General features: G+C 46.4%; 1 protein-coding gene across 1 annotated transcript in view; it reads right to left on the bottom strand.

The window, feature by feature from the left end:
- Window positions 1-316: 316 nt before the first annotated feature.
- GTPBP2 (GTP binding protein 2) overlaps window positions 317-13,778 on the bottom strand; it is a 180,224-nt gene continuing 166,762 nt past the window's right edge. The window contains exon 12 of the mRNA XM_086926028.1: window positions 317-3,895. Coding sequence (XP_086782154.1) covers window positions 3,740-3,895 — 156 coding nt within the window. The 3' untranslated portion in view covers window positions 317-3,739. The remainder of the gene's footprint in view (window positions 3,896-13,778) is intronic.

Below are 13,778 nucleotides of genomic sequence, written 5' to 3'. Positions count from 1 at the left end.
AAGTTGCTTGGGGTTTAGTAGCTCACAACGATTTTCACAGACCAGAAGTAGCTCTCACTACACAAAAGGTTGGAGACCCCTGCACTGTATTCTGTCATGAGCACGAAGCTAAAGTTCCAACCTTCCTGGGAAGAAAAAGGCAGCTAATCGAACATGTGACTGCCATGGCAATGCACTAGGCAGGTCCTCTGGAAATCAGTTACATACACTAAGTCTGCTTATTTTAGCTTCGAACAACTCACCTCTACTGTCCCCCACCCAAACCGGGGTGACCAAAAATAGAAGCACTGTGCTTTATCCACCATTGGAAGCATCAAACAGTCAAATATATATATTTTATTCAATAAAACTTTTTTTCTGTACATTATATATGCAGATATGTTAAAACATTTAGATAGCTCTGCATTACAAAATGTAAACAACAAACATAGCGTAAGAATGTACAAAATGGAGGAAAGGTGCTGGTCCTCCACAGGAGGCACAGGAACAACAGAATATGGCAAGATTATAGGGAGGACGGGGGGGCTTTAGGGGGGGGGGGGGGGGGGGGGTGGAGTTGAAGAGGGCTAGGTGCTGCTCACAAATACAAACTGTGGGATACCAATACGGCTCAGTGCTACCACAGCGACAAGGGTGAGCTCCTTGGTACACAAAAATACTACGCTGAAATCGGGGGTGCCCTTCAGCTCGGAGGAAAGCACCGAAGACTGCTGGCCATCAGCAAGCCGCTGCCATGATTAAAACATGCACGGGCCAATGGCCATACCATTGGACAGCACCAGTCCTGAGTCACATGACCCGGATGTGATGAGTGATAGGGTGAACAATACTTACTAGGAAGCATCCAACAAACCAGGCTCTGAAATGTAAATACACTGTGGGGACAAGATGGGGAGCAAGTGGGAATGAAACATACTGGCATGTCACTCACTCATGCATACACCCATGTACACACCACACACAGACGTAAAAGGCTTAACGGTGCGAATGACAAAAGTTCCTCACACCTGCAAGCTGCCATAATGATGCTAATAACGGTGTTCCAAGTTTAAAACTAGTCCAGCCAAGTGCAACTACCCTCACTTTCCCGCTACCAAGCTTGGGACTTCTACATAAACAAATTTTGAACGTCCGGACTCTAAAACAAAATCACAGCACTGAATGAGAACTGGAAATTAAAGAAACTAACATTTCTGGTTCCTTTGTAAAATAAAACTTTAGCTAAAGGATTGCTCAGCAATTTGCATCCTTTGCACCACACCTTTTGCCAGCAGACCAAGTGTACGAAATGGTTCCACTTCTCAAGCTAAAAGAACCCAATGGCACATTTGCCATCGGTCTGCTCTTAGGATTACAAGCTCACAGAAAGTGAAATTAACAACTCTGTTGTTCAACCCACTCATTAGTAAATAAAAACAATTAAATACAGGGTGAATTTCCTCTGGACTTAGAGTGCAGCTGAAAAACAAAACAACCTTTTCACGCTTATTTTAAAGGCAGAAATGCACAGCTTTAAACACACAGTATACATGAAGCGAGATAAGGGCAATGGGTCATGGACCAAATTGTTAAACACCCTTCTTAAGGCTTGATTACAAGTATCGGTGCTACTTAACCCATCTGGTAAATAACAATACCACATGATATGTTATTTATAGGGTGCAATAGATAAAACCTATTACGAGTGTGTGGAATACAGTGTGGATTTTGGTTTTTAATGCACCAAAATCTGCATGTTACAGTAAGTACTGTATGTATCCCCATTACATTTTAGCAGATTTGACCTGCCAAAATCAAACAAAGGTTGATTTATCTAATGCATCAGATATCGGAAACGTTAAATATCTTCAAACTCATAATTTTGACCCATGCATAAACATGGGTAAACGTATGTGTTCGAATAGAACAAGCAACTCCTAATACCATTCGATAACGACTGGAGAAGTGAACAGTGAACATCTGGGTTGGCAAATCTGTACAGGCTGGCCAGAGGGGGTGGTCTGGTAGGCACACAAAGGTACCTTATTCAGCTCCCCAAGTGATGTGAACAGAACTGGGGAGGTGGAAGGGTTTTGAAAGGTACCACTACGAGGCAGAAACAGTCAGGAAGAGCAGATTGGTCCACTTGTAGGATACTCAGGCCTGTGGAACAGCACCATGACGATGCACAGGGCTGCTATGGGGGAGTCCGAGTTAGCAGAAGCGATTTGAGCAGATACATGACTTAATGAATAAGGATGTAGGAGGACCCAACAGATAAGCAAGACCTGGAACCCTCTAAAAACAGGGTCTGTTTAAGCACTGGTCTGGCAGATAATGGTCTTTACTGACAGACAATGCAGGGCAGCAAGCGTCCGAAAGAGCAACAAAAACTGGGTAGAGATGGTCAGACAGTGAAGGATAAAAAAGATCCAGAGAAGGAACTACACAGAGCTCAACAGAAGACACAAGATGGAAAGATACAAAAGGTTAAAAAGAGTGCAGTCAAGCTCGACAAGAGAATGGTATACAAGGTCGATGGGTGCTCGCTAAGCACTGTTTGAGATAAAAGTATGGGGGATGAACATGGATGGGGTAGAGTGTTGCATAGAAAGAAAAGTGGGTAAGGCAATCAGCAGGATTAAAAGGAATTGGCAAGGAAAGCAGGAAGGGGAAGAAGAAAATGAACAAGTTAGGAGTGGTCAAAATCCGGTCAACTGAAGGGGAGGTAGCAATCAGCAGCAGGCAAAAAGGCAGATCCAAAGTATTCAATAAAGGGGACCACATGCGCTAAGAACATGACAGACGATTCACTACAATCCCAGCACATGAAGTGCAACACAATCTGCTTATAGGGCAGATCCTAAGTGCACTGTGGCAAAAAAGGTTAGAAGTCACCACCCCATGCAAGATGCCAGTACAATGAAGGAGATCATGGTGTATGAAGGAGGAGGCATTCGTAAAGTCATTTATACTGAAAACAGGGACCACAAGAGGTAGGCAGGAGTGGCAGGGAAAATAGGAAAAGGCAGAAAGTAGGGGAAGATAGGAAGACAACGGCAACCTCTTACCTCTTCCAAAAAGAGGAAACAAATCTGATGGCTCTCTGATAATGATTGCAAATCTACAGACAATTCTAACACACAACAGTCAGGAAACATCTTAAAAGGCATAATGGGAGTTCAGCAGAACTGGATGCTATGGTACACACAAACACAAAGCTCTACATGGAGACAACGAAAGGCCAAAGCACCGCCGACAAGGGCAGCTGGCAACAGGCAGCCATCCAAACCATGCTACCAGTAAAAGAGCACATGTAAAATCCTTCACTTGAGAACCGAAAGGCAAATTGCCCTTCAAATTAAAAAGAAATACATTTCTGTGCAGTTTGCTTTGGGGTAAGAAAAAAGCTAAAACATCCTCAGTTCTTTGTTTTTAACTAAGTGATAACAGGGAAAGGGTGTGGGTTGGGGCCAATGCCGCTGAGCCTGTTCCGAAGGCGTAGGGAGGGGGTGAAAGGGAGATGCAAGGCAGAAGAGGGTCACATTAGATGATCTCAGAGGGGGTTCAGGTCCTCTTAAAGTCACATGGACAATCCATGATGGCATATTGTACACGCATCTACACACAGGGAGAGAGAGGTGAGACCGGGCTGCAACAGCCGTCACTTGGGTAGGAGATGTAGCCCAATTACAGGACAATGTTCAAGTCGCAGCTCAGTTCTCCGTTCCAGCTTTCGGTCGTTGCTTCATCAGGACCTTCAGGGCGGCGTGGTGATGGGTCGCAGGTTGGTGACATGTCCAATACCCTTGGTGACGCCTTCTCTGAACAGGAGCTTGGTGCCAATCTTCAGGTATTCTGGATGTTTGAAAAATCGGAACCGCACAACAGCTTTCTCTCCAGTTCGAAGCTTGTCCTGAGAAAGAGAAACCAATGATTCCTTATTGCACAATAAGCCAAATATTGTTACGAGTATTTTTCAACTACAATTTTAAGTAAAAAGTACCCGCTGAAGTAACTTTGGTACATAGTCCTTCATACCATTAAGTACTATGCATGGGAAGTGTGGGCAGAGTGAGTGTATAGGGTGTGGGTTTGGCTCTATCTTCTTGCAAAGGGAGAAATCCATTACCTGTAATTATGGTTTTCCAGCTTGAAAATTGTCTTCATTCATATGCTTTGCACATTTCCCCTTTCGAGTAGTTGGGTTTGGAGGAGTCTTGTAAAGGTTTCTTAGTTAGTGAGTCAGTGTCGATAAAGGCAGAGTCCCTGCATGACTTAGACAGTAATCCTACAATCCCATGTATGTACCCACCATCTTAGATTTTTTTCTTTAGGTTTTTCCCAGCCACCAACCTGCCTGAATGGGGAGGCAGCAGGGTCTCATATAAATCTAGAAGAGTTTCAAGCTGCAAAGCCATATTTACAGGTAAGTAACTGGTTTCTTTATTCAGCATGAAATCTCTTCTAGGTTCACATGCTCTGCACAGGTTATGTAGCAGTATTACCTTCTCTGGGGAGGTGGGTTAGAAGAGGGAGTGGAATAAATAATTTTGTAAAAAACCGCAACAAGATTTATTTCCCCTTGATTTTAGTACTGCTTGGCCCTCTGCAACCGCTCATGACTACGCAGTCTTGTGAAGTTACGGTCTGAAGACCATATGGCTGCTCTGCATTTGTCGTGCATGGAAACGTTGGACATTAAGCTCCTTTTTATCCCTAGGTAAAGAAGTCTTTGCTTTGGTGACTAAAGACTAATTTGCTAATCAATAATATCAATAAATTGAACAATCCATCTAGCAATAGTATTCTTTGTTACCACTGTCCCCAAGGCCTTTGCTGGGTGTCCAACAAGCACAGATTGGTTTTCCTCATGCCTTTGGTAATTTTAACGCAGTATAACACAACTCTCCTGACATACAAAGTGTGCAAGGCTCTCTCAGCAGTACTGGGCGGTCTTTGAAAAATATTCTGGTACGGTGATCGTTTGAATCATGTAAAAAAGGGATATGACCTTTGGTAAGAATTTCGTCGGAGCCCTCATCACCACTTTGTCCTTCTGCAAGGATATGAATGGTTCTTCTACTGAGAGTTCCCGTAGCTCGTTTACCCTTCTTAATACCGTGATGGCCACCAAGAAAACTGTTTTCAACATAAAGTGTTTCAAGAGTGGCCTTGTGCATGGGCTCAAAAGGCACCCTCATTAACCCAGCTAGTACCAAATTGGCATCGCACTGTGGGGGTAGGTACCATTCTAGCAGAGGAAGAGCATCGTTGCCCCTTCTATGAACTTTTTGATTAATGGAGCTACGAAAATCTGTTTAGCACGCAGCCCTCTCAAATAAGCTGCAATGGCTGACAAACTGACCAAATGTATACTCTTACACTTCACTAAGAGTACGACAGTTTACAAATAGTCAGATGTGTAAGGAGGAGTTCTCTCTTCATATCTTGCAGTTCCTGCAGTGGTCTTTTGCCATTTTTAAGCGGATCCGAGAAGGTCACAGTAAGACTCTCAGAACACAAATCCACTCCCACCTCACTAGGTAACCATCTATGTCAGCACGCTAGTTCTCAGACCTACAATGATGGTACCAGCCCCGGATGACTCCTGCTTCGGATCACTCATAGGAAGTCTAGTGGTTTTGTGGACTACCAACTCTGCATCCACCAAGTTCTGAAGTTGCTCCGTTTTAATGAAGTGCTACACCCGATGCGCATCATCTTCCCTTCTTCCAGGGACAAAAAGCCAAACACTGATTTGTTAGCTCTCAAGTGATTTTCTAGATTTTTAACCTCCACTCTGTGTCTGGACCACCACAACATTATCTCTGAAATCAGTTGTGCCTGTTCCAGACACGAGACACCACTCTTCACCCCCAATACCCAGACTTCACTGTTGTTATTCTCTCATCTAGTGTTTCAGATAGTTTCAGGATCAGTAATCCTTCAGATTACAAATAATCTTCAGAGTGGGCCTCGATTTTCTTGGCAACACTGGTCACAAACGCACTCATGCTTGGAAGGTTGTATCAAATGAGCTTCACCTTGGGTAAGATAGGCAGCCCCTGATTCAATTTCACAGACAACCATGTATGGGAGGGATGCCCCTTGTCATACAGACATCTAGCAAAAAAAGTCTTGCTTGTCTCTTTCTTTTTATCTTTTTTTTGGGCCGTCTTGTGCTGCAAGTGGCTAGCTTTAGAACTTGTAAAGAGCTTCTAGTTTGATACCACAGGGCCTCACAGGCACAGATTAATTTGTCCCGGTGTAAGCATTCACCCATCTCGGTAAAATCCAAAAACAAAACTCCAGGTATCTCCGCCGCACAACTTGTCTCTAGTGACGTCTCTGAAACGACTTCCCGGGAGCTACCTGCAAGAATTCTCCATTGCCACTCTGGTCACTCAAATGCAGGAACCCCACTCAGTGCCAGTATACGGACCGGAGATTGAATCCTCACAGCAGAGAGACAGGAGCTTCCACACTGGACAGCTACAAAGTCAGGCAACCTTCCCCGCTCCTCCGAGTCATAGGCCTCCCTTGAGTGTAAGTGAGAGTCTATACGGTGCTATCTTGGATGTGCATGGGATGCAGACGGTCATGTATTAATCGCCTCTATTTCCAGCCAGGGCACGGGCAACAGGTCTAAAGAGAAATCCCAGGCCTGCCTCTGGTTCTGAAATGCAGTTTTATTGCATTTAAATTCATCAATAAAACAATAACAATGTGTAGGCAAGTGGCCCTTTCTGACATGTCACCCCCATTTTTGCCTGGTTTGTGATGCAACTTTGACTAAAGTGCACTGGGTTCCTGCTAACGGGTCACCGTGTTCCTTCCCAAAAACAAAGTAACTGTGCGATTGTTCCACAACTTGCAAGACCTTTAGCACCCCTGCAAGTCCCTAGTAAATGGTACCTCTGGTACCTACAGCTTGGGTAACAAAAAGGGGGTCTTCAAAGCTGCAGCATGTATTGTGCCACCCTAAGGGACCTACCAAACTCATGAAGACTGCTATTGCAGACAAAAGTGAAAACGTGACATGGCACACACACTATGTACCATGTACCCAGACACTGCATGAAATATATGTAAGTCACCCCTACAGCAGGCCTTACAGCCATAAGGCAGAGTGCATTATATCACAAGTAAGGGTATATCTGGTTGAGCAGCTATGCCCCTGTGCTGTCTAGTGTAATTACTAGATAGTTCAAGCGAAGAGGCACGCAATCTTGATTACATGTACTGGGCACTGGCCGTTACAAGTTTCCCAGCTACACAATGGCTTCACTGGAACACATGGCCTTTGGTATCAAACATCTAGTCTTAATAAATCAGTACTGATGCCAGTAGTGGATTTATTAGGACATGCACCCAGAGGAAGTGTTCATATAGGAGGTGTAGGCACCCCATAAGGTAAGTAGCCCATTCCCTACTACTTTACACTCTCCTTAACGCCCCTAAATGGAGTATTTAGGTGGTACCCCCGACAAAGAAGAGCAAAGAAAGCAAGAACGGAGGACCATCTTTGGACAGCAGCAGGACAAGTCAGTTTGTCACGACAATCGTGACAAACTGACTTGTCCTGCTGCTGTGCTTCTGCTAAGAACCCTGGTGGATGGCCAGCACTTCGCAAATTGCCACCAATCTCCCTTGTAGTCGTTTGACTTTTTGATTGCTCATCAGCCAGACACTATTTTCTTATCTGAGATACCACCCGAGGCGATCGCCTATGGGTCCAGCTCCCAGCTCTCACCAAATACAATTGGCTGCCTCTGGAAAAGTGTGTCCTTTAAAGCTATGTGCTACTGCCACTGCCACTGCCACAGAATCCTGAATAGGCAAGAGCTTGCAATCTGCACTATTTTGTCAAACCTTACCCTCACGTGAGAAGTCTCAGGTCTGAAGGGACTCCTTAGCCTGTATTCCTACGGCAAAGAGAGCACCCATGAGAGGTTCTTTTTTAGGTTTTGCCTGGCGAAAGCTGCGCTTCTGCGCAGCTTTTTCGCGCAGGCGAAAACTAATGAGTACTGTAGTGTGGGTTTGGGTCGGCCCTCGTCATTCATTGGCTGGCTCCATAAATGGAGCCTAGCCATTGGACGAGGGGCCTGTCCGTCAATGCCGGACCAGACACGGGGGCGTTCCCGAGATTCTTTGGCTTTTGCCGACGTCACGCGACGCCGGGAACGCCCCCGAATCTGTTCCGGCATTGAAGGCACCCGGAAGAAGTCCAGGTGAGTGCTTGCTTTAATTTTCCGCTGTTCCCACCCCCTCTCCTGCTCGCAGTGTCTCCCGTCCCCGTTCCCGCCCCCCTCCCGCTGGTGACCGTGCTTTCCTCTACAATGCCCGTTCCCGCCCCCCTCCCGCTCTCCGTGTCTCCGGGCCCCCTTTCCCCCTCTACAATGCCCGTTCCCGCCCCCGTGTCTCCGGGCCCCCTTTCCCGCTCTACAATGCCCGTTCCCGCCCCCCGTGTCTCCGGCCCCCGTTCCCGCTCTACAATGCCCGTTAATCTGCTCTGCTGCATCGCCTTCCTGCTCCGGCCGTCTTCTGTGACGACACAGCTCCTCCCCTCAGTCACGCGTGTAAACAAACGCCTGCATCACAGTGAGGCTGCCGGTGCTTAAGAGAAGAAACATGCCGCCTCTCAAGGTCTGCATCGTCGGCTCGGGAAACTGGTAGGTGGCATCGACGTGTGCAGCGTATCATATAACATGTGTCCTGCGATGGTATCTATTCTACAGGTGTGGAATCTGAGTGGTATCCATCAGGAGACAAGTTAATTACCTTCTGTAACTTCCTTTTTGTGGTCATGGCTAAAGCTTCACAGGTAGGGGATGGGAGTTTTTATATCCTGGGCAGTATATTAATTTTAAATGCATTGATCCAACTTATCCAGGTAAGAGGGGGTAGCCTCTTTGTTTTGCTGCCTCAATGGTCGGCGGTGATTAATGGTGTGTGTTGACGTAAGACAGAGCGCTAAGCAATGAGTGTACACAAGGCACGCTAAGTCAACTCAGGTGCGGGCGTTGTGGGGGGCACCTCGGTAATGCGCCTATAACCGCCCCCTCTCGCTACAATGGTCTGTTGCGTTTTACATCGCAGCCTTGCTGTTTCGTTTGCACCCAGTACACCTCTTGAACCAAACCGTGTCTGCTCATTTCTTCATGGCAGGCGCGCATTACTTGACATCGTGACATAAATGCGCACTGCTTTCATACGTATTCTGTTAGTTTGCAGTTTCGCATACACCTGGTGGACTGGATTGCTAGAAACCGCTAATTGCGCGAGCAAACTTAAAAAAACTTACAAATGGGGGCATTATGAAGAGACATTTCGCACAAACAACCTCCGGAGCAGTGCTCATGTCTTCACACATAAAATCACCGATGGCGTCACGGGTGGCAGCGCATGGACAGAAGTCACTGGTGTGAGGGGGCAGCCCTAGTTTGTAAGCGTGCCTTCGAAACAATATATTTGTGCCTCCGTGTTCTGTGCGTTGTGTATAAATACAGAACACCCCGTCATTATATGTAAAAAACAGGAGAATAATTGTGAGAATAATTGCTCCCGGAGAGAAATAAAAACAAAAATGTGCGGATTCGAAGCGTGCTCGTGTTAGGCTCCAGATCAGCGCTGCTCTCTTTTCTACTCTTTCCTACACTTTAACACGTGCAGGGATGGGTCCCACAGTGCTCATAAGATAGCGCTATACATGCTGGGCGCTGTATGCGTCTGGTTAGAACTACTCTGTAATAACTACACTTATTACTCACAGAATGAAGCGCACTGCTGGGGCATAACGTGGGGTTTTAAGTTGTTTATTCTTGCAATGCACAGATGCGTATTCAAAATCAAATGTATCTGAACCCAGAGGTTAGATAGTCGTCTATATGTATAAGAAGCTGGAGTTCCAATCACAGCTCCTCTGTTTCCCCAGTTATGTGATCCTGTGCAAATTAATCTATCTCACTGTCATTGTATTCTTTTATATTTCTTGACTAGTGCCATCTTCAAAAGGTCATATATTTATATTGGTGCATATACTCCTATGCACAGATGTATGTATATGGATTTGTACCTATACGCCTATGCTCAGATGTATGTATATGGATTGGAACCTATAAGCCTATGCTCAGATGTATGTATATGGATTGGTACCTATACGCCTATGCTCAGATGTATGTATATGGATTGGTACCTATACGCCTATGCTCAGATGTATGTATATGGATAGGTACCTATATCAGAGTGCAGATTCAGAGTGCAGATTCAGAGTGCAGATTCAGAGTGCAGATTCAGAGTGCAGATTCAGAGTGCAGATTCAGAGTGCAGATTCAGAGTGCAGATTCAGAGTGCAGATTCAGAGTGCAGATTCAGAGGGTGACTCTATGTGTGTGTGGGTGGCTTTGCGTGTGTGGCTCTGTGTGGGTGTAAAATGCAAGAGGTCATGCATTTGCGAGCGATTAAGCTATTGGCATTGTAAATGACAATGCCATTTATTTATGTTTTTAAAAAAACACATAAATAAAAATAATGTCAAGAGCAATGCCAATAGCTCTAACTTTAACAAAGGCAAAACCATTGCATTGTAAATGCTTGTGTTTTTTTTGCTTCCAAAATGTTGAATTCTCTGCCTCACTTACTTAGACAGGAAAGGACCGAATTAGCCTTTCAGAAAAAAAACTTGGCTATTCCGAAAAACCTAAAGGGTTAAATCTTGAGCATGCCTCCTCGCTTCTGCATCTGAGAGTAAAACCTTAGCACAGGGACAGTTCGGTAGAAGTAACTAGGCACTTCATAAATCACTTCATTATTATTAGAGTAGAGGAGCGACTCCCCTGCAGCTTGCAGGCACCTAACAGTAAAGTCTTGCCCACCGTTCTTCCACTCACCTGTCTCACCGACACAGTGGCTTCCCAGGAAGAGGTAGCTGTGCTCCAGAAGGCCAGATGAGTCTCCCCACCAAGTGAGAAGACGCCAGAACCAACTGGAGGTGCACAGCACCAATACCAGGAGCACTGGACCCCTTGCAGCAACTGAAGCCTGTTTGAGTCTAGCCCGGACTTAGACTCCAAAGACATCAAGACCTAGCAGCCGTTGAGGGACACCGGTACCGCAGAGACCAACTTTGAGAGTGGCCCAGCTGTCCTGTTTTTGTCCCCCTAACCGGCAAAGACCAACAACTGTGAATGCCTGTGACGGACAAGCCCAGCCGACCTAACCACTCGGCACCCATGCACACCAGCCTGGCTTTCCGAGTACCGACTGTGCTTCCTTGCTCCAAGGGCCCTCTCGAACCGAGCTACCGGACTTATCCACCAGACTCCTCTGCAGTCTGCTTCTAGGTGGTCCCCACTTCTCTCCTTTGGTGTAGCATGCAAAGATAACAACCCAACCAGCACCTCTGTACCCAGAAGCGCCAGGGCAAGTAAAGACTATCTGCTGGTGGAGGTTCTTTGGATCTTGGGCCCCTACCACCTGAAGTCCTGAAGGGGACCCCATGAAACCTGATGCAATTAACCGTATGCAGTATATGCCTTTTTATCCCAATAGAAGAGCATTGCTGCGTAAAGATGAATTTAAGTGAACATTTTACTTACCTGTTAAAATCAATAGCTCAAAAAGAACTTACTTGATATTGAGGTTCTTAGTGCTAAAATTTATATAAAAATATGTTCTTTCTAAATTGGTCTCAGATTTATTCTTGAGTGTGTGTCTCGTTTCTTGCCTCTGAGTACAACAATTGCTTAGCACTACACTCGGATATGCCTAAAATGCTCGCCCACACTACCACAAAAGAGAGCATTAAAGTTTGTTACTTGTGCCTCTGTAAACCATTAAGGGTTGCATGGACTCTCTGCACAGTGTACCTGCTTTCGGTGCACTACAAAGAGAGCCAGCTTCCTACACAACTCAGTACTACCTCCCCCCTCAACTCTTGTTCCTCATCCCCTCAACACCCATTTTCAAGAAGCGCCCTCAAAGACCCTACCCACGCATTCAGGAGTTCCCGTGTACATGTTCAAATGTTATTCAGGCATTGGTAGTGGCTGCTTCCTATACTCATGTAAAACCGTGGAATAATATTAATCAAGTTTTCAACTGTCTAAAAGCAATAGGACCCAACGTCTCTTGGAGCAGGAGAGTACTTTGCAGTAACTGCTATAGAAGGGGAGGAGCTGGCTCCATTTCTTTGCAAAAAAATGTTCCTCACCTCTTGCTGCTCTTAATAGTTTATTCATCTGCAAAAGCCATCAAAGTCTTTCAACCCATTTGTGCTCTGAAGAGAATGTCAGTTGTCCCCACAGGGAAAGGATCATTTGCTTAGGACCAGTAATAAATTAGATGAACTCGGCTTCCATGCAAAGGGTAAATGTCCGCTGGGCAGCCTAGCAGTATCACTTCTGGGAGTTTGGCCAGTTCGGAGCATGCAGGGTGATCTGTCCTGAATTTTTTAGGTCTCGCCTTTACCATTCCGCAGGAATGGGAAATGGGGAGAATTCAAGTCGGCTATTTTCTCTTCAAACCAAAGGGCTTTCAGCCCCGCGGTTTTCATGCTGTTCACGTGAACCACGTGATAACATGGACGCGCATTCAGGGCCAGCCAGCCCAGCACATCAAAGGGCTTCTCCTCCCCTAATTATTCATGGCCGGCCACAGGCCGGCCGTACTTTCAGTTTCCCGGAAAGGCTTCTCCTCACCTAATTAGGGGAGGAGAAGCCCTTTGATGTGCTTCACACCAATGCGCCTCAGTCATTCCTCTAGTTTGTATTTGCTTCCAGACTCCGATCTGCTCATGTGCACAAGACGCTTTACACATTACACTCATCTGCCTGAAGTGGGAGTTTTAAACAAGCAAAGCTGGTCCTTCTGTACTTGCAGTTTCACTTCTAATGTGTGTTGTTATTTATCATGATTTTTAGCTGAGGTGTATCACGCTCGTTCATGAGTTTGATCTCTTCATACTGTGAAATGTTTTCTAAGTTGTTTTTGATTGTCTTACCGCTGGAGGTCTCCCTGTGCTACATTTAGCCTCTGACACATGCAAAGCCACTCAACCACGCAACGCCACTCAACCACGCAACGCCACTCAACCACGCAACGCCACTCAACCACGCAACGCCACTCAACCACGCAACGCCACACACACATGCAACGCCACTCACACACACGCAACGCCACTCACACACACATGCAACGCCACTCACACACACATGCAACGCCACTCAACCACGCAACGCCACTCAACCACGCAACGCCACGCAACTACGCAACGCCACGGATGCAACGCCACTCACTCACACATGCAACGCCACTCACACACACATGCAACGCCACTCACACACACATGCAACGCCACTCACACACACATGCAACGCCACTCACACACACATGCAACGCCACTCACACATGCAACGCCACTCACACATGCAACGCCACTCAACCACGCAACGCCACTCAACCACGCAACGCCACGCAACTACGCAACAACGCAACGCCACGCAACTACGCAACGCCACTCAACTACGCAACGCCACTCAACCACGCAACGCCACTCAACCACGCAACGCCACTCAACCATGCAACGCCACTCAACCATGCAACGCCACTCACACATGCAACGCCACTCACACATGCAACGCCACTCAACTACGCACACATGCAACGCCACTCACACATGCAACGCCACTCAACTACGCACACATGCAACGCCACTCACACATGCAACGCCACTCAACCACGCAACGCCACGCAACTACGCCACGCCACTCAACTACGCAACGCCACTCAACTACGCA

Source organism: Lissotriton vulgaris, chromosome 6 (assembly GCF_964263255.1).
Source record: "Lissotriton vulgaris chromosome 6, aLisVul1.2, whole genome shotgun sequence".
Taxonomy (NCBI): Eukaryota; Metazoa; Chordata; class Amphibia; order Caudata; family Salamandridae; genus Lissotriton; species Lissotriton vulgaris.
This window is presented reverse-complemented; position numbering and strand designations above follow the sequence as displayed.